General features: G+C 56.5%; 3 protein-coding genes across 7 annotated transcripts in view; 1 reads left to right on the top strand and 2 right to left on the bottom strand.

Annotated features, from left to right (window-relative positions):
* Positions 1–1,220, bottom strand: part of Pcsk4 (proprotein convertase subtilisin/kexin type 4) — a 9,740-nt gene extending 8,520 nt beyond the window's left edge. The window contains exons 1-2 of the mRNA XM_008837151.3: positions 771–1,220; positions 406–510 (exon numbers count right to left, since the gene is read on the bottom strand). Coding sequence (XP_008835373.1) covers positions 406–510; positions 771–959 — 294 coding nt within the window. The 5' untranslated portion in view covers positions 960–1,220. The remainder of the gene's footprint in view (positions 1–405; positions 511–770) is intronic.
* A 430-nt stretch (positions 1,221–1,650) lies between these two features.
* On the top strand, positions 1,651–9,513 carry Reep6 (receptor accessory protein 6). Its single transcript, XM_008837155.3, has 5 exons — positions 1,651–1,850; positions 6,082–6,175; positions 6,273–6,411; positions 6,503–6,671; positions 8,024–9,513. The coding sequence occupies exons 1-5, from the start codon at positions 1,736–1,738 to the stop codon at positions 8,059–8,061; spliced, it is 555 nt and encodes a 184-aa protein (XP_008835377.1). The 5' UTR covers positions 1,651–1,735; the 3' UTR covers positions 8,062–9,513.
* A 1,950-nt stretch (positions 9,514–11,463) lies between these two features.
* Positions 11,464–17,374, bottom strand: part of Adamtsl5 (ADAMTS like 5) — a 7,812-nt gene continuing 1,901 nt past the window's right edge. For 3 of the 5 annotated variants that reach the window (XM_029565444.1, XM_029565443.1, XM_029565442.1), the window contains exons 5-14: positions 17,229–17,320; positions 16,929–16,989; positions 16,588–16,696; positions 15,678–15,805; positions 14,774–14,915; positions 14,315–14,401; positions 14,062–14,222; positions 13,721–13,925; positions 13,574–13,645; positions 11,464–13,424 (exon numbers count right to left, since the gene is read on the bottom strand). In XM_029565444.1, the coding sequence (XP_029421304.1) occupies positions 13,123–13,424; positions 13,574–13,645; positions 13,721–13,925; positions 14,062–14,222; positions 14,315–14,401; positions 14,774–14,915; positions 15,678–15,805; positions 16,588–16,696; positions 16,929–16,989; positions 17,229–17,320 (1,359 nt within the window). In that variant the 3' untranslated portion in view covers positions 11,464–13,122. Of the gene's footprint in view, positions 13,425–13,573; positions 13,646–13,720; positions 13,926–14,061; positions 14,223–14,314; positions 14,402–14,773; positions 14,916–15,646; positions 15,806–16,587; positions 16,697–16,928; positions 16,990–17,228; positions 17,321–17,374 lie in introns of all 5 variants that reach the window. The other 2 variants (XM_008837148.3, XM_029565445.1) reach the window with 2 other exon arrangements.

The raw sequence follows: 17,374 nt of genomic DNA, 5'->3' as shown, positions 1-17,374 counted from the left end.
TGGTTGTTAGCTACCAAGTAGGTCTTAGGAACTAACCAACATCCTCTGCAAGAGCAGCCAGTGCTCTTAATTGCTGAGTCATCTCTTATATGTATATATATACATATATATATGTGTATATATAAAAGGTTTTGATGAGCCAGTTTCCTGCCCTGCATCCTATGGCCAAGAGGGTGGGAAAGAGTATTCTGAAATCTCTGGGGCCCTCCATCCTTCACCAGAAGGGCCACTAATGTGCCAAGTTTGTGGGTGTCAAGCTCAAATATGCCTCCTCCTGGCTAGGGCCCCCCACTTCAAGGACCCACTGGCTGCTCATAACAATAACAAGATCAACAGGTGTCTGGGTGGCCTAAGGGGGGTGGCTGGGACCCCCCCCAAAGCAGGGAGCCTGGAGTTCACACCCACCTTGGGCTCTTTCTTGAGGCGCAGCTGGTGGCCCCAGTGGGGAGTCAGGGACTGCTTGGCCACACCACGGTGCCGCAGATGGAAAAACTGGTCGTCAGGGAAGATCTGCAAATTTGAGGGACAGTGGCACTGCTGGGACCTGGCTCCTTTTGATGGGAGTCCCCAGAGATGGGGTTCAGATCCCTTGGCTTTAGGGTGAGAGCCTTCAGACTAGATGTGGGAGCCCCAGAATCTCAAGTTAACCATGCTAGTGGGTAGACAGAGGTGCTTTTGATATCTGGAGCCCTTTCCCAACTATCCAGGCCTGGGGTCACCCAGTGCCCGCCCCCAGGTCCCTTCCCTCCATTCATCTAGGTCTCACCCACCTGTCCCAGGTTGACGAAGCCAAATTTACGTGACAGGCGCTCGGCCTCCTGGTAACCTTGGGTCATCCGCACGGCCCAGCTGCTGACATAGATGGGGGCCAGGGCAGAGGCCCAGCCTACAACCAGGGAGCCCAGGAAGGCCAAGGCCAAGGCCAGGCTCAGCCTGAGCCCAGTCGGGGCCAGCAGCATCGCGGGGGGCGGGGCTGGTACCGGGCCTCAGGAAGACACCATAGCAACAAGGAGCCCTTCCACTCCCAAGGGGCCTTGCGGTTCCCTTATTCCCCACCCGGGGGGGTGGACAGGTCCCACGCAGGGAGGGAGCCCCAATCCCCACTGTCTTAAGCTCCCTGGAGCCTCAGTTTTCCTATTTATACAGGGACACTCGTCTATCTGACACGCTCAAAGTCACACAAAGTCACAGGGAAGACCTTTCACCTTTTATTCAGCCCCGCCCACTTTCTTATACGCCCAGCCCTCAAGAATCAGCCTCCCCGCCTCTTTCTCCAATCAATATCCTTCTTTCCCGACATGTCCCTTCTCCTTTATGATCAGCCCCGCCCCCTGCGGTCCCTCCAATCGGCACTAGCTCAACTCAGGTCCCGCCCACTTCTTTAGTCTGCCCACTCACCTCTCCCAGCTCCGTCAATAATACTTCGCTTTGTCCAATCAGATACGCGCCCCTCCTTCGGCCAATCAGCGTGCGTGTACACGTGGAGCCCCTCCCCCTCAGCCTTGTGGTGCCTCTGGGGCTGCGGGCCCAGGCCAGAGGGCAATGAGGCGGGGGAGACTAGGCAGGTCCCACCTCCTTTATCCGTACTGCCCTCCCATTGGCCCGAGCGGGCGGCCAGGGGAGGAGCCATCGGCGGGGGTGGAGCCAGCGTGCGAAGCTAGGGCTGAGCGCTCCAAGCCCGGCCACTGCGGGCGCCGGGCAAGCACCAGATCCCGGTCCCGGGCCCGCCGTTCCCATGGACGCTCTGCGCCTGCGCTTCGAGCAGTTTCTGGAACAGAAGAACGTGGCTACAGACGCTCTCAGGGCGCTCGAAGCCAGAACCGGCGTGGAGAAGCGCTATCTGGCCACGGGTGAGCCTGACAGGGGGCGCAGGGCCGGGGTACGGACGGGATCCGTGGGTTCTGGGGTTCTTCGACCCCCTTAGTGGGTCCCATCTCGGGAAGGGGAGCAGGGCCCGGGCCCCACGCGATCCGAGGGTCGTGCGGGTATCCGAGTCCCCGACCGGATTTGAGGTTCCCATCCGATATGGAGTGCAGGGCTGGGGTCTCCAACAGGCTCTAGAGATTCTGGGGACCCAGACCTGGCTCCAGGATCCCATTCTGGGAAAGGGTGCTGGGCCTGGGTCCTTGAGAGGTACCTGCAGACCCTGAGCACCCAGACCTGGAAGGGGTGCACAGCCCAGGTCCCCAACAGGCACCAGAGGTTCTGGGGACCCAAACCTGGCTGCGAGGTCCCATCCCAGGAGTACAGGGCCCCTTTCCCCAAGGGGCACACAACTGGAGTGCCCCCAGGGAACCCAACCTGGTTTCAGGGTTCCATTCTGGGAAAAAAGCCCATGGCCCAGGTGCCTGGAGGCAATGTGAGGCCCTGGGGACCCAGACCTGGCTCCTCAGTTGCTAGCCTGGGAATGAGCATATGGCCCAGGTCCCCAACTGGCACTGTGATGTCCTGGGGTCCCATCCAGTGAAGGGGCACACATCCATTCCCCTGCCAAGACATCTGAACCCTGATGTAACCGGTCTTGGACTGACCTGTCAACCCTCCTGTAATCTTAGAAAACAGCCATGCTGGGGTTCTAGGGTTTTGCAATACCCCTGTGCGGCCTACCTCCTCCTCGGGTCCTGGCCACTTGTCAGCCTCTAAGTCTAGGTTTTCCCCCAAAGTCCGGTTTTCCCAGTGGCCCCAACTGGCCCGTTGAGTGGGTGGAAGAGCAGATGACAGGTCTCCTTGTCAGTCTCCTGTGTGTCCCAACCCCCTCCCCACATGCACCCCTGCCTCAGAGAGAATGGCAAAACATCTGCATGACTTGAGGTCCAGGCTGGGAGATGACTGGCCCAGCACCCCAACACTTTGCCCCAAGGCAATAAATAGCTTTGGGTCAATATTTGTTGAGCTTGGGGTAGTGGCTGGGATAGGGAGCCCCTGTAAAGGGACAATCCAAACACCCCATTTGTAGTTCTGAGTCCTTCTCCGGTGACAAGGATGAACTCCAGTGCATCTCTCAAAAATGATTCTGTGTTCCCCATTTTTGTTTCTTTGAAGCCCACAGCCTTGTGCTGAACCCTCATCCCTGCATGAATGACAGCACTGGAGGCTGTGTGTGAGGACTGGGTCTAGAGCCTGGAATCCCTTCCAGAATGGACAGTCAGAGTTCCTGTTCCACCAGCTGGAGGGTGGGTTCCCATGCCGCATTTTTTGGGGGGGAAGGATTCTAAAATCCATGTCTCCCCACCATGACTCAGCACCCCAAATCAGCTCATTGCCCCATGTGCCTGCCCTACACACAGCCTGAGACCTTTGCTCCCCACTTTCCACATCACTGGGGGAGATTACATCACAGTGCCAGGAGGGATTGGCAGGGAGGGCATCAGCTTGGGTTGTCACCAGGATGAAAGCTGAAGCACAGGTTACAGGGGCTGTGTTGGGAGACTATCCACCCCCTCTACATCTCATCCCATCTGTTGCTGGGCCTCCCTTCCCCACAACCTTGAAGTTCAAGATCATCCCCCTGTTGCTGAGACTGCAGTTAAAGGAATTATTGACATGGGTGCCCTGGGGGAGCCCCCCTCCATCAGCAATGCCTGAGAAGGGGGGAACCCCCACCCTTCAGGCCACTTAATCTCAGTTGAAGGGACTCCTGCCCCAAATGGTCACCCTATGCTCCCAGGTACTAAAAAAGGTGACTGAGACCCAGCTCAGAGATAAAAAGATCACTCCAGCCTCCTGGGGCCAGCTGGGGGCCCCCTCATGCTTGCAACTTTGTGGCCCCAGGGATAAGGACAATAGCAGGTGGAGGGATGGGCCAGCAGGACTCTGACCTTGGACATAGAGCATATGTCCCCACAGATAACAATCTGGGGGTGGGGATAGAGGAAGGTTCCAGGTCCCAGCTGCCCCAAGGGCAAAGGTTCCTCACACCTCCCCCTTTCCCCCAGGCTCTGACCTTTCCAGGAGTCAGATAAGGCCCTGGGTCCTGATATACTTCCCGAATACTACAGAGTCTGGTGGCAGTTAAACCCCTGCACCCGGGTTTTCTCCTTTCTGCCGCCTGTTGCTGCCCCTGTGTTAATGGTCAGAAGACTGTTCAGGGGAGCTAAGCCAGGGCTATCCCAGGGTGTAGGGCCTGAGGACACCCCCACTTTACACATGGACAGCCAACCCTAGGCTATATGCAAGGAACCTAGGAGCCCTTGGCTTTAGAGCTTTTTTGTTTTTTGTAGAGTGAGTGTGTGTGTGTGTGTGTGTGTGTGTCTGTAGGCCAGAGATCAATATAGAGTGTCTTCCTAAGCTCTGTACCTTGCTTATTTATTTTAACATTTATTTGGGTGGGGGGCACCATGAAGAGTCCAGAGGACCCAGAGATTGAACTCAAGTTGTCAGGCTTGGATGCAAGCCTGTCTACCTGCTGAGCCATCTCACTGGCCCTCTCCGCCTTATTTCTCATCCTCCACCTGATTTTTTATTTACTTATTTTTAATAAGTTATTGTGTATAAGTGCTATTGCCTGCAGGTATGTAAGTTTACCCATGCTGTGTAATGCCTGCAGAGGACAGAAGAGGGCACGGGATCCCCTGAAACTGGAGTTACAGATAGTTGTGAGCTGCCTTGTGGGTACTAGGATTCAAACCTGGGTCCTCCACAAGAGCAGCCAGTGCTCTTAACCTCTGAGCCGTCACTCCAGCCCCTCTTTATTTATTTTTGAAATGGGGTCTCTGTGTAGCCCCAGCTGGCCTAGAACTTGCTATGTAGACAAGGCTGGCCTCAATCTCCCAAAGATCACCTGCCTCTGCCTCCTGAGTGTTGGGATTAAAGGTGTGCTAAGCCTGGCTTCCAACTTATGTTTTGAATCTGGAGCTCAGCAGTTTGGCTAGATTGACTATCCAATGAGGTCTTCACCACCATCCTCCCCAAGTACTGGGGTTACAAAAACACACCACTAGCTGGGCGTGTTGGTGCATGCCTTTAATCTTAGTACTTGGGAGGCAGAGGCCAACCTGGTCTACATTGTGAGTTCCAGGCCAGCTGGGGCTACAGGGAGACCCTGTCTCAAAAAGACAAAAAAAAAAAAAAAAAAAAAAAACAAAAAAAAAAACACACCACTAAGTTTGGGTTTTACATGGGTGCTGGAGATCCAAAATCAAGTCCTTACACTTACACAGTAAGCAATTTACCGACTGAGCCATCAGCCCAGTCTGGTTTTGTTTCTTTGTTGTGAGACCTGGACTCAAGTAGCCTAGGCTGGCCTTGAACTCTTATAGCCAAGGATGCCCTTGAACCTCCTGATCATCCTGCCTCCATCTCCCAAGAGATGGGATGATAGCAGCATGCCACCACGCCTCATTTACCTGGTGCTGGGGAATCAAACTAGCAAAAGGGCCTCCTGTATGCTAGGTAAACACCTTAATAAATGACCTACAAGAACTCTACCCACAGAGCTATAATTTATGCACCCTAACCCACTGAGCTACAAGCACTCTACCTACTGAGTTATAAGCACTCTACCCACTGAGCTACAAACACTCAATCCACTGAGCCCAAGCCCTAAAAGCTAGTATTTGATATCTTCCTTTAAGATAGGTGCCTGGAGCCAGGCTTGGTGTGCACCTTTAATCCCAGCATTCGGAGGCAAAGGCAGGTAGATTTCTGTGAGATTGAGGCTAGCCTGGTATCTATAGGGAGTTCTAGGACAGCTGTGGCTACAGAGACCCTTTTTCAAAAAACGACAAAAAAAAAAAAAAAAAAAAAAAAAAGATAGGCTCCTGGATCCAGGATTGGTGCACGCCTTTAATCCCAGCATTTGGGATGCAGAGGCAGGGGAATCTCTGTGAGATCAAGACCAGCCTGGTCTACCTATTAAGACTCTGTCTCAAAACAAAAAGACTGAGCTCTAGCCCTAGCTCTTCTCCACCTGGTTGAGGTTGCTGTTTGTTCTTGGGGTCTCCCACCCCATGAGGGAGACAGAAGAGATGAGTCTCCTGAGGACAGGAAACAACAGCAGGTTCCCAGAGTGTCACCTGGTAAGTGGTGCAGGTTGCCCCTTCAGAGGCCGGTACTCTGACCACCACCTGTGTTCTCCTGCAGGAGTCCTCACTCTGCTAAGCCTATATCTTCTATTCGGCTACGGGGCATCTCTGCTGTGCAATGTCATCGGATTTGTATACCCCGCGTATGCTTCGTGAGTGTGAGGGGCTGCCTATGGGTGGGAAGGTTCAGTGGGAGGGCTCCCAGGCATTGGCCTTGACCAGCTTGCACACGTGTTCCCATCCCCACAGAGTCAAAGCCATCGAGAGCGCAAACAAGGAGGACGACACTGTGTGGCTGACCTACTGGGTGGTGTACACCCTATTTGGTCTAGCCGAGTTCTTCAGCGATCTACTCCTGTTCTGGTTCCCTTTCTACTACGTGGGCAAGGTGGGCAGGCTAGCCCAGCCCCAGTGGAGGCGGGACAGGAGGGTGGCCCTATGTGTCATCATCTGTACTTCACCATGCTGTCTCCCCATAGTGCACCTTCCTGTTATTCTGCATGACACCAGGACCCTGGAACGGGGCACTAATACTGTACCATCGCATCGTGCGGCCACTCTTTCTAAAACACCACACATCTCTCGACAGCGCCGTGAGCCAGCTCAGCGGAAGAGCACTGGACGCAGCAGCTGGGATGGCCAGGGACGGTGGGTACCTGGTGATGGCTCCTGGGCACTATCTGGCTCCTGGGCTTGTATTTTCTTTAGTTGTTTTTTTTTTTTCAATTTTGAGACAGGGTCTCCCTGTAATCCAGGCTGGCATGGAGCCCAGGTTGGCCTTGATCTCACAGAGAACCACTGGCCTCTGCTGGGATTAAAGGTGTGTGTCACCACACTTGGCTAGTTTTTTTCTTTTTTTTTTTTTCTTTTTGAGACAGGGTCTCCCTGTAGCTCCAGCTGTCCCGGAACTCACTATGTAGACCAGGCTGGCCTTGAACTCACAAAGATCTGCCTGCCTCTGCCTCCCAAGTGCTGGAATTAAAGGCGTGCACCACCACGCCTGGCTTAATTTACTTATTTTTATGGATATGTATAAGTGTTTTACCTGCAAGTATGTAAGTGTACCTGTGTCATAAAATACCCATGGAGGCCAGAAGAGGGGTTGGATTTCCTGGAACTAGAGTTAGAGACAGTTGTTAGCTGCCCATGTGGGTGCTGGGAACTGAACCCAGGTCCCTGCAAGAACAACCAGCGCTCTTAACTGCTGAACCCGCTCTCCAGTCCCCTAGATTTTTTGAGACAGGGTCTTATGTAGCTCAGGCTAGCCTCCAACTCCCTATGTAGATGAGGTTGACTCTCCTGATCCATCCTGCCCCCACCTCCCGAGTGCTGCACTGACAGACATGCACTGCCATGCTTCAGCTGGCTCCTGGGTCTCTGCCTGACCCTCTGTCCTTCTGTCTCCATTTACCTGTCTGTCTTTCTGTCCCATCCCCCACTCTCTCAGGCATCTTAACACTGGCTACACCCTGTCTTGCATCCTAATGGCCCCTGTGGCCGTGCTCGCCCCTCTTACTGTCCGCCTCTCTCTCTTCCTGGCTGTCGGGGACCCAGTGCTGCAGGCCCTAGTGCAGGGCCAGGCTTTCGTCACCCCAGCATCGATGGTGGAGCCTCTGGTCATTCTGGAATTGGATTGTATGTAATGCTTCAGGGGTGGGGTGCAGGGTTGTGTGTGCTGAGTGTGTGGATGCCCTGTGTATTCTGTGTATATGTGTGTACTATCCTGTGTATATGGGAGTGTGTGTGTACATGAGTGTGTGCATGGATGCTCTCCTGGGTACTGGGTATGCATGTGTATAACTGTACCAGTGCATGTGTGCATACATGTGTCTGTGAACCGTGTACACAGCAATTTGCAGAGGGTGACCACATTGTCCTTGGAGCTGGCTGACCCTTTGCTCTTAGCAAGGGCTGAGCCAGTCTCCCCAGCAGCTCAGCAGAGCCAGGGGTGGCAGGAAGATCCCCAGCCAGCCTCACCACTGTTCCCTCTCTCTCCACAGCCAAGCTGAGCCCAAGTCTTCAGGCGAAGCTCAAGTAAAGATTCCACCTGTCCAGTGCAGCGGCAAAGACAAAGAGCCCCTGGCCAGCAACAAGGGACTTGGGGCTGACCCCCATGCCTCAGACTCATCCTCTGACTCCCAGACAGAGACCCGATCCCGAAGAACTTCTAGCCAGGGCAGGTTTACTGGGAGTCCCTCGCAGCCCACATCTGGCCAGTCCCCATCCCCGACCACATCTGCATCCCGGGGTCAGCTGGCCAAGGGCTCTGCCAGGGGCTCCCAGATCCCCAGCAAGTCTCAGGGCCAGCACCGCAGCCGGGGCAGCATGTCCTCCCAGCCAGCACAGCGAGCCCAGCTTCCCAACACATCTTTGGGACCCTCACAGCAGGCCCCTCGCTCTTCAGGTACCTCCCAGGCAACAGACAAATCCTCAGCACCCTCTCCGACAGTGGGCCATGGCTCAATACCCTCCCAGCAGACGTTGATACAGGCCCAGCCAGCTGGCCAAGCCTCAGCACCTGCATCTACACCCATGTCCACACAGCGTCTCAGCATGTCTACCCAGGTCTCGCCCAGGACCCAGTCTCGTAGTGCCACCCCAAAGCCCACCCAGCCTGCCAGCAAGACCCCTGGAGAGCCAGGAGATGCAGCCCCCAAAAGCAAGCAGACCCAAAAATTCCAGGCCACACAAGTCTCTGGCAGCTGCTTGGTCCCTGAGCTGATTGTCCCCTTTCGCTCTGAGTCGTCTCTAGAATACATGTCAGATTCTACCACGGAAATCACTTGCAACTGGCCAGGTTATAGTCACCAGCTCTCTTGTCCCCACTATTGCTGGCTCCTGCAGCATCTGGCATACTAAAACCACACCTGGACACTGCCAGCCATGGGATCACAGGAGATACCTGTCCATAGGAACCACATAAAACACCAGCCCCCATGGGAGCCACGCAGAGCACCTGCCTGCCACAGAGCTGCTTGAGATACCTGCTGTCCTTGGAAGCTGAGAAAGACGCTTACCTGCCACAGAGCCACGCAAGACACCTGTCCACAAGAGCAATACAAAATACCTGCCTGTCGTAGAGCCAAGTAAAACACCTGCGCATAGGAGCCACACAAGATGTCTGCCTGCCATGGAGCCACACGAGATGCCTGATGTCTACAGGAGCCACTCAAAACACCTGCCTGCCATGGAGCCATACAAAACACCTGCCCTTGTGACATACATGCAAGACACAGCATCACAGAAACATTGGTCCACAAGAATAAAGGAAAATAACTGCCTGCCATGGAACCATACCAAATACCTGCCACAGTAGCACATGGAACACCTACCTGAGGGACCCCACATTCAAAACCCACTCATGTGATCCCTTGAGAAAGCCCACCACACAAAACACATCCAGCAGGGTGCCACATGAAACACCTTTGGAAGTCCCCTCATGGAACAACCATCCACTGAGGCATAAAATAAAATAACCCGCTCAGGCTCACCTGCCTGTCTCATCCAGTCTCCTGGGGCCTGGTGAGGGTGTCAGGCCCCATTTTACACTTGGGGAAACTGATGGAGAGGAGGCAAATTCACCCACCCTGGCCCCCCCAAAAGAGCCCAGGGCACTTGCAAACACAAAATCTGTCCTTTTTGATTTTTTTTCCCCCAAAAGGGTTTTGCTATGTAGCCCACGCTAGTCTAGATCATTTGATCCTCTGACTTCAGCCTCTAGGGTTCTGGGATATATGTGAGCCATTGAGCCCAACCAGATGTTTTCTGGGGAGATGAGCAGTGTACTCCAGAAAGAGGACAGCTGCAGGCAACTCATGTCAGCTGCAGAGACCAGCTGACACCCTCACTTGCAGCATGGACAGGACAGACAGCACGGTTAGATTTAGGTGTGGTAGTGTTGGGACTAGAACCCAGGGACTCCTACATGCTGACCAGTGCCCAACACCAATTCATGCCTTAGCCCCTTGGATTCTGGGCTGTCACTCTACCCCTGAGCCACATCCCAGCCCCTCACTAGGGAATGCTAGGCTGTCACTCTACCTCTGAGCCATGCCCCCAGCCCTTCACTGGGGGACTCTAGGCTGCCACTTTAACCCTGAGCCACGCCCTCGGACCCTCATTGGGGTATGCTAGGCTGTCAGTCTACCTCTTAGCCATGCCCCAGCCCCTTACTGGGGGATGCTAGGCTGTCACTCTACCTCTGAGCCATGCCCCCAGCCCTTCACTGGGGGACTCTAGGCTGCCACTCTACCCCAAAGCCACACCCCGGCCCCTTACTGAGGGATCCTAGGCTGTCACTCTACTCCTGAGTCACGTCCTAGCCTCTCACTGAGGGATCCTACGCAGGGGCTCTAACACCTCCTTGGGGATTATAGGCAGGGGCTCTGCTCGAGCCACACTCTTCGTCTGCTCACTCTGTCTCTGAGCCACACTTCAGCCCCTCAATGTGGGATTCTAGGCTGTCTGTCTACCTGAGCCACCTCCAGCCCTTCAATTACAATCTGACGGAAAGTTTGATAATCTGTAAACCCGTCCATTTGCTTATAGGCCTGTCACTGTCCTGAGGGTGACTTGTCCTAGAAGTCTTGTGTATGCCACACTCTTCTTTCCCAGGACCAACCAGGGGGTCTGTGTGTCTCTGCATCTGAGTTTTCCAGAAAATGGAACAGCCAGAGCAGCCACCAGCAGTCCTGTGCCTTCGCCCCATAAATTCAAATGAGGAAGGGGGACATAGGGACAGTGGTCCAATGCACAATCACTAGTTGAGCTTGAGGCCAATCTGGGCTACATGAGACTAGGTTTCCCCTCCTCCAAAAAAAATTTAAGTAAAGCCATTGCAGAAGTGAGGAGACAAACTATGTCTTGTTTACGGGGGCAAGAGCTACAGGTGCAAAGATACCAGGACAGCATGGCTGTGCAGAGGCCCTGAGATAGGATGGAGCCTGGTATGTGGGAGAATTCCCTTGATCCTGGAGCAAAGCAGTATCTGGGAACAAAGGTGGGAAACCTGGGGGCCAGGTGAACTTTGGAAGTCTTTGTCAGAGAGCATCAGAGAGGGATGCAGGGTAGGTAGTCACTAGCTGACCCTCACCAGTCAAGTGCCCGTCCCTGCAGTAGACAGGGATCTTTCTCAGATCTGTGGGGCACCAGTCCAGCTGGTCTGAAAATGTGGTAGGACCATAGCTGGGAAGGGGAAGGGCAAGAAAACTGGACATAGCTCCTCCCCTCTGAGGCCAGCCCTACCTACCCAGGCCAGCCCACGTATGTGTGTGGGGAGTAGAAGTGACAGAGGGGTCCATCAGTGTCCCATGGGTAAAGCTTGTCCTTTACCCCCTTCTACTAGTTTGACTTCACCCCAGCACACAGGAGGCTAAGGCAGGACGACCAAGCAGTTCAGGGTCATCCTTAGCTACCCAGTCAATTCAAAGCCAACCTGGGCTCCATGAAACCTTGATGGCCCTCCACCTTCTTTATTTTGAGATACAATCTCCCTATGTAGACCAGGCTGGCCTCGATCTCACAGAGATCTGCCTGCCCCTGCATCCCAAGTGCTGGTGTTAAAGCCATGTGCCACTACACCTATACCTGGCTCTACTTTCGACTTCCAGGACCACTGCACAACGCGGGTGCACTTACATCCATGCAGACAAAACACTCATACACATAAAATAATTTAAAATTTCTCTCTATTATTTGCTTTAGAGCAAAGAGCCAAGTTTGAGATGAGTAGTGTTCCTAGTAATAGGGCAATGGTTGTGTGTCAGGCACCGGAAATAATGCTGCCAGGCCGGGCTAGGCATCTCTGCATTGCCAGGTGGCCACTGCTTAGGGGAACCCCCAGGCCTCTTGCCCACGTAACAGCTGCAAGCTCCCAGCTTCGAGGCAGCCCAATAGCCTCACCCTGGTACAGTTGGCCACCTCTCCCCTCCTCAGGGTACCTTCCTCACTGCCATCCCGTGGCACAGGGTCCTGGCCTCAGCTGACCCTGAGCCCCACTCTCCTGGTGTCACTTTTGGTGGGTGTAGTGTCCCCATGGCCCTGCCTAGCCAGGGAAGCCACTTATCCTGGCTCCAGCCACGGGGAGGGGGGGACCTTTAGAAACTGGCTGCACTTTGTGTGGAAGGTTTGGGGGTAATTTTTTTGAGCTCTCTCTGCACCCTATGTCATAAAAGACCACTAAAGGAGGTCCCATGGGACAAAAGTGACCACCTACTCATACACAACCAGGTCCTACGCCACTCTAGGATTTGCTGGGTCCGTGGCCTACAGTAGGTGCTCAATAAATACTCACTGTAGGAATTCAAGACTGAGCAGAGGGGTCTGGAGGTTGCAGCTGCAGACCACTGGCTTCCAGTTCCCAGCCATAGATGATACCCAATGACAGACCACTGTGGCAAGGACAGGAAGCAGAAGGGACACCCCACTGGTGAGGGTTTGTTGAGTGACTATATGGCCCCTCTGCAGACACTTTTGATGTGCAAAGCCTGAGATGAATTTGTAGCATAGGCAGGAGCCTGAGGTCAGAAGGCCCATTGGTTCTCCTACCTGCCTGTCAACCTCACATACTTCCTGTCCTGGTCCCACACAGGGTCCATCCCCCTGGTGGGAGGTAGGCCTAGATTAGGAGGTGGGAATGGAGGGGATCTCTGAGGCTGCCACTCCACCAGGGTAACCCTGAGTCTCTATCTATGCCTGAATGAAATGGGGATGGGAGGGGTGGTCCTCTTCTTTTTCAAGTTATTGTAAAATGAACTGAATAGGACTTTCAAAAAATGGATAGACAGCTAGGTGGGCATGGTGGCACACACCTTTGACCCACATGGTAGGGGCAGAGGCAGGCAGGATCTCTGAGATTGAGACCAGCCTGGTCTACATATGGAGTTCCAGGCCAGCCAGGGTACTGAGACCTTGTCTCAATAAAATAAAATAAAATAAAATAAAATAAAATAAAATAAAATAAAATAAAATAAAAGATTGTATGAGTTTCCTGGTTGCCATGGCTGCAGGTCTGAGCTATTCATTCATTCCTGAGCTTCCTGGAAGCCAGAGGAAGAGGGAAATACTTTGAGATGGAGCCTGGTCAGTATCCTCCAGAGGTTTAGACTGGACAGCGCCGGGCAGCTAGCCGGATTCGGCTGTCCTCAGCAGGAGTCCAGGGCCGGGTGTAGCCAGCGTGGGGCAGCAGTAGCCGGTCTTGTGTACCATCACGGCTCACGTGTCGCCTGGCAGCGAGCAGATACTCTCGGTGGGGAGCCATCGGTGGGCAGGGACAGTGGCCAGGTGCCCACACATACTCTCGAGTCCGAAGCGGTGAGCGGTTTTTGTAGATGAGCAAGACACGGACCTCATAACGGGTCTCCTGGGCCTGGCGGTGGCGGTCTAGCACCCGGGCCTGGAACACTTCAGGTAGAAGGGAGAGAGGGTCAGGTGGGACCTCAGGGCTTTGGGGTCAACGGAGGTCAAGGGTAAAGGTCAGAGATCAGTAGGTAAGTGTTCAACAAGGAGTCGACTGGGATCGGATGGAGGGGTTAAGGGTCCGAGGGTCTCACCGAAGTCGCTGCTACAGTAGTGGAGGAGCCGGTGTGCACGGCCACGGGTGTCTGGGCATGGTGGGCAGGAGTCTGCGGGCAGGGGGTGGGTTTCAGCGGCACCGTACCCACCCTCTGCCTGAGCCTCCCTCGCTGTCCCTACCTCACCTGGGGCCAGGGTGGGAGCCTGGGCAGGGATGGCTACGGGGACCAAGGGGGTCTCCGCAGGCTGAGGCTCCACTTCTCGGGGCTGCGGCTGTCGTGGTCTGGGAAGCCAACCCAGGGCCTGCGCATGCGCCTGGAAGGGGCCGTAGCGCTCCCGGGGGAGCCAAAATTCAAAGTGCACCCCCGGGTTGGGCTCGAGCAGGAGCACCTGGATGGGGGAGGGCGGCCATGAAGGCTACGCTGGCGCCTAAGGCTCGGCCTCCGCCATCAGAACCCCCTCAGGCCCTGGGCTGCCCCCTCAAGCCTTCCTCCCTCCCCTCGGCCCCTTCTCCCCACAAGCGCACCTGCAGCAGCAGCCCCTGTGAGGTGGGCCCGACCGCCCGCAGCGTCTCCTGGCGGCCCTGGCGGGTGTAGACCAGCTGGGTGCCGGCGGCCTCATAGGTGCCGGGAGCGCTCAGCTCTGCGTCCCCGTTCAGCACATAGCGCCCATCGATGCGCTGCAGAGCTGGGGAGAAGCCGGCAGTTTCCCAGCCGTCCCCGCTGCAGTCACCCCCGCCCCCCTCTGCAGTGTCCCCCGCCGCCTCCCAACCCCCGTACCCAGGTGGTTCTGGCTGTGGTGGGCCACGCGGATGTGCCTGGCGCCCTCGGGGATCAGGGTCACGTTCCAGTAGCCGGAGAACGCACCTGGGAAGGAGGAAGGTTGGGGGTACGCTGGGTGCGCAGGGGTACTCAGGGATGCACAGGGCACACCGCGGTGTGCCGGGGTGCTCAAGGGTGTACAGGGATGCGAAAGGGCGCTCTGGGATGCGCTGGGTACTCAGAAGTGTGCAGGGATGCGCAGGGGCACTCTGAGGTGTGCTGGGGTACTCAGGGATAAGCAGGGACACTGGGGCAGAATGCGCTGAGAGGCTACTGCAGGGACAGAGGGAAGGCGTTAAAAGCGCATCTGCTCTGGGAAGAGCCTCAGCCAGTTCAGTTAGCGCGAGACTCAGCTTCCAGGCTCCCGCCTTCCTAAAGGGTCCGCAGCCCCGCAGGCGCATGCGCAGAGGCGGTCACCGGCGTCGCGGAACACGCGCTGCACGAACAGACACGAGTCGTTGGCGCCGCCACATTGGCCACAGCGGTCCTCGAGGGTGCCGGAGCCCAGCAGCCCGTCACAGCCGGCGCTCTGCGGGGACAGGGCTTCAAGGCTCCGGGCCTGCAGCGAGGCCCGAGCTGGGAACGGTGGGAGGGGTTTGGAGAGGGCGGGGCTCGGGCGCGGCCTGGGAAGGGCGGGGCTTGGGTGGGGAACTGCGGGCTGGGCGGGGAAAGGGCACTGTGTCACAGGGCGGGAACCCAGAGGGGGAACTGTGGGCGGGACCTGAGCAGGGCGGGGCCTGACAAGGGGTGGAAATTCTATATGGCCAGGAAGCAAAGGGCGTGTCACAGAGGGACACAGGGAGGGGCAGGGCCCGTGTAGGTAGGGAGTGGGGCGGAGCCTAGTGATGGACCTGGAGGAAGTAGTGTGCTAAGAAGGGGTGGAGCTAGGCGGGGCGAGGGGCGCGGACAAAATGGGAAGGTTGGAGGAGGACAGAGGGAGAAGGGGGATAGGGAAGATGAGGGGCGGGGCCTGGGAGCCAAGGCCTGGGAGGGTGCACCTAGAGTGGATTTGTGGCCACTCTAGGGGGGCCGCCCCGGTCACAAGTGGGAGGGTTTAGTGAGGGGCGGGGGCTGGTATGTGCTGCGTGGGAGATTCCAGGCCAGCTCTGCAGCTGGGCCTGGCTATGCTGAATGCGTAGGGCTGCAGGTGGGACAAGGGAGTAGATCCTGGAAGGGGTGAGGCCTGGTCAGGAAGGGTGGGGCTTGGTTGACAGGGGACGGTCTGATGTAAATGAGCAAGGACCTGGGGGTAGGGCCTGTGACTCTGCAGGTGGGCTCTGGGGGCGGGACCTGTGGAGGTGGGCGTTGCCGTGGTTCTCACCAAGCACCGGCCTGCCACGCAGAGATCCTGGGTTCCCGGGCTGCAGGGGGTGCCGTCCAGGACCCGCCCGAAGCTGTGGTAGAAGGCGTGGCCCTCTGCTAGGCAGTTGAGGTCACACAGGTTGGGTGCTGAGGGGAGGAGAGGGGAGTGAGTGCCTCCATCCGGTCGGGTTCATGTACCCATCTCTACCAGAAGCTCAGCCCCACCTCCTTGCTGCCGGCCCCGCCCCCAGCCCGCGCTTTCTTAGGCCCCGCCTCCCTCTAGGCCCCGCCTCCAGCCCCCAGAACCCTCCCTAGGGCCTGTCACCAACCTCTTCTCTCCAGACCCCTCCTCCTCCCTAGACCTGACCTACTCCTTCCAGGCCCCACCTCCACCTCACCAAGCTCTGCCCCACGTACCCGCCCTATTCTCCAAGGTGGTCGTAGTCGTCGTCGTGCGGACCCCCCCCTCCCCCGGCCCAATAAAATCTGCGTTAACATCCATTGCTGATTTGAGTCACACAGTCTAAAGTCTCTGGGGGTTGGGAGGGTGGACAGACACAGGGCGAACTGTAGTGGGACCCTGTGTGGGTGGGATGGGACAGGACTGATGGAATGTTCTTGGTTCCATAAGCCGGCTCCCTTGAATCCAGAGGCATGCTGCCTGGGGCACCCAGTTATATAACTAGTTATTTTAAGCTCCTTGCTGAAACATTTCCTGTTAGTGGGATCAGTTTGAGGACAGTTGGCCTCAGGATAAAAACTTGTCAGGGCCCAGCCTGTTGTCTGAGCATGCACTGAACTGACTGGGGCTTCGCGAACTCCTACACATCCTTCAAAGCCCCACGGCCCGTGCCTGCCTCTCTGGGCAGCCTCTTAATTCTTTCTGAGTTCTGTCTCTGCTGGTCACCACCGAGGACTAGGCAACTCACCCCCGTGGAAGGGCACCCACTGGTAGGTTTTCTGGGTGCCCAGGACCGGATGTCCATTGTAGAGAGCGCACTGTAGATCTCGGAAGGATGCAGCCCCTGGTGGGCAGTCCTGGGGGGCGGAGACGTGGGTGGTGAGCCTGGGGGACACGGGGACAGGTGGGTGAACGCTGAGGGACAGGGACAGGGTGAACCTTGGAGGGCAGGGACAGGTGGGTGGTGAACCTTGGGGGACAGGAACACTTTGGTGGTGAGCCTTGGGGGAAGGAACAGGTGGGTGGGGTTAAAGAATCTGGCAGGGGCATTTGGGGGTGAGAAATCATGAGGATGGCAGGGCAGACTACCTGCAGCCTACACACGCGGTATTCGTGGCTGTCGCCCCAGCAAGGATCTTCTCCCGGTAGCCTGCAGAAACCAGGGTGGTCTGAGCATTAGGAACTCCGCACCATCCCCAGGAACCCCCTTCCTGGCCACCCTCCGCCCCTGCAGCCCCGCCGGCATTCCAGCTGCCCCCCTGTGATGAAAGGTAAAGGGCGCGCGCGCGCGCGCACACACACACACACACACACACACACACACACACACACACCGCCTGTGTGGGCATGCGGAGGGCGCGGCGGGGAGGGGGGGGGCTCCGGTCTCACCGGACGCAACGGCGGCTGCGCACGGCGACACCCCGCCCACAGGAGCTAGAACAGCGACTCCAGGACCCCCAGGACGCCCACTCCCCGGGACCCTACTTGGAGAGAGAGAGGCTGGTTAGCCAGGAGGAGCGTGGGGGACACCCTCT

This window comes from Nannospalax galili, unplaced genomic scaffold (genome assembly GCF_000622305.1).
Source record: "Nannospalax galili isolate Female #2095 unplaced genomic scaffold, S.galili_v1.0 scaffold77, whole genome shotgun sequence".
NCBI lineage: Eukaryota > Metazoa > Chordata > Mammalia > Rodentia > Spalacidae > Nannospalax > Nannospalax galili.
The sequence above is the reverse complement of the archived record's forward strand: the minus strand, read 5'-3'. Positions and strand labels throughout refer to the sequence as shown.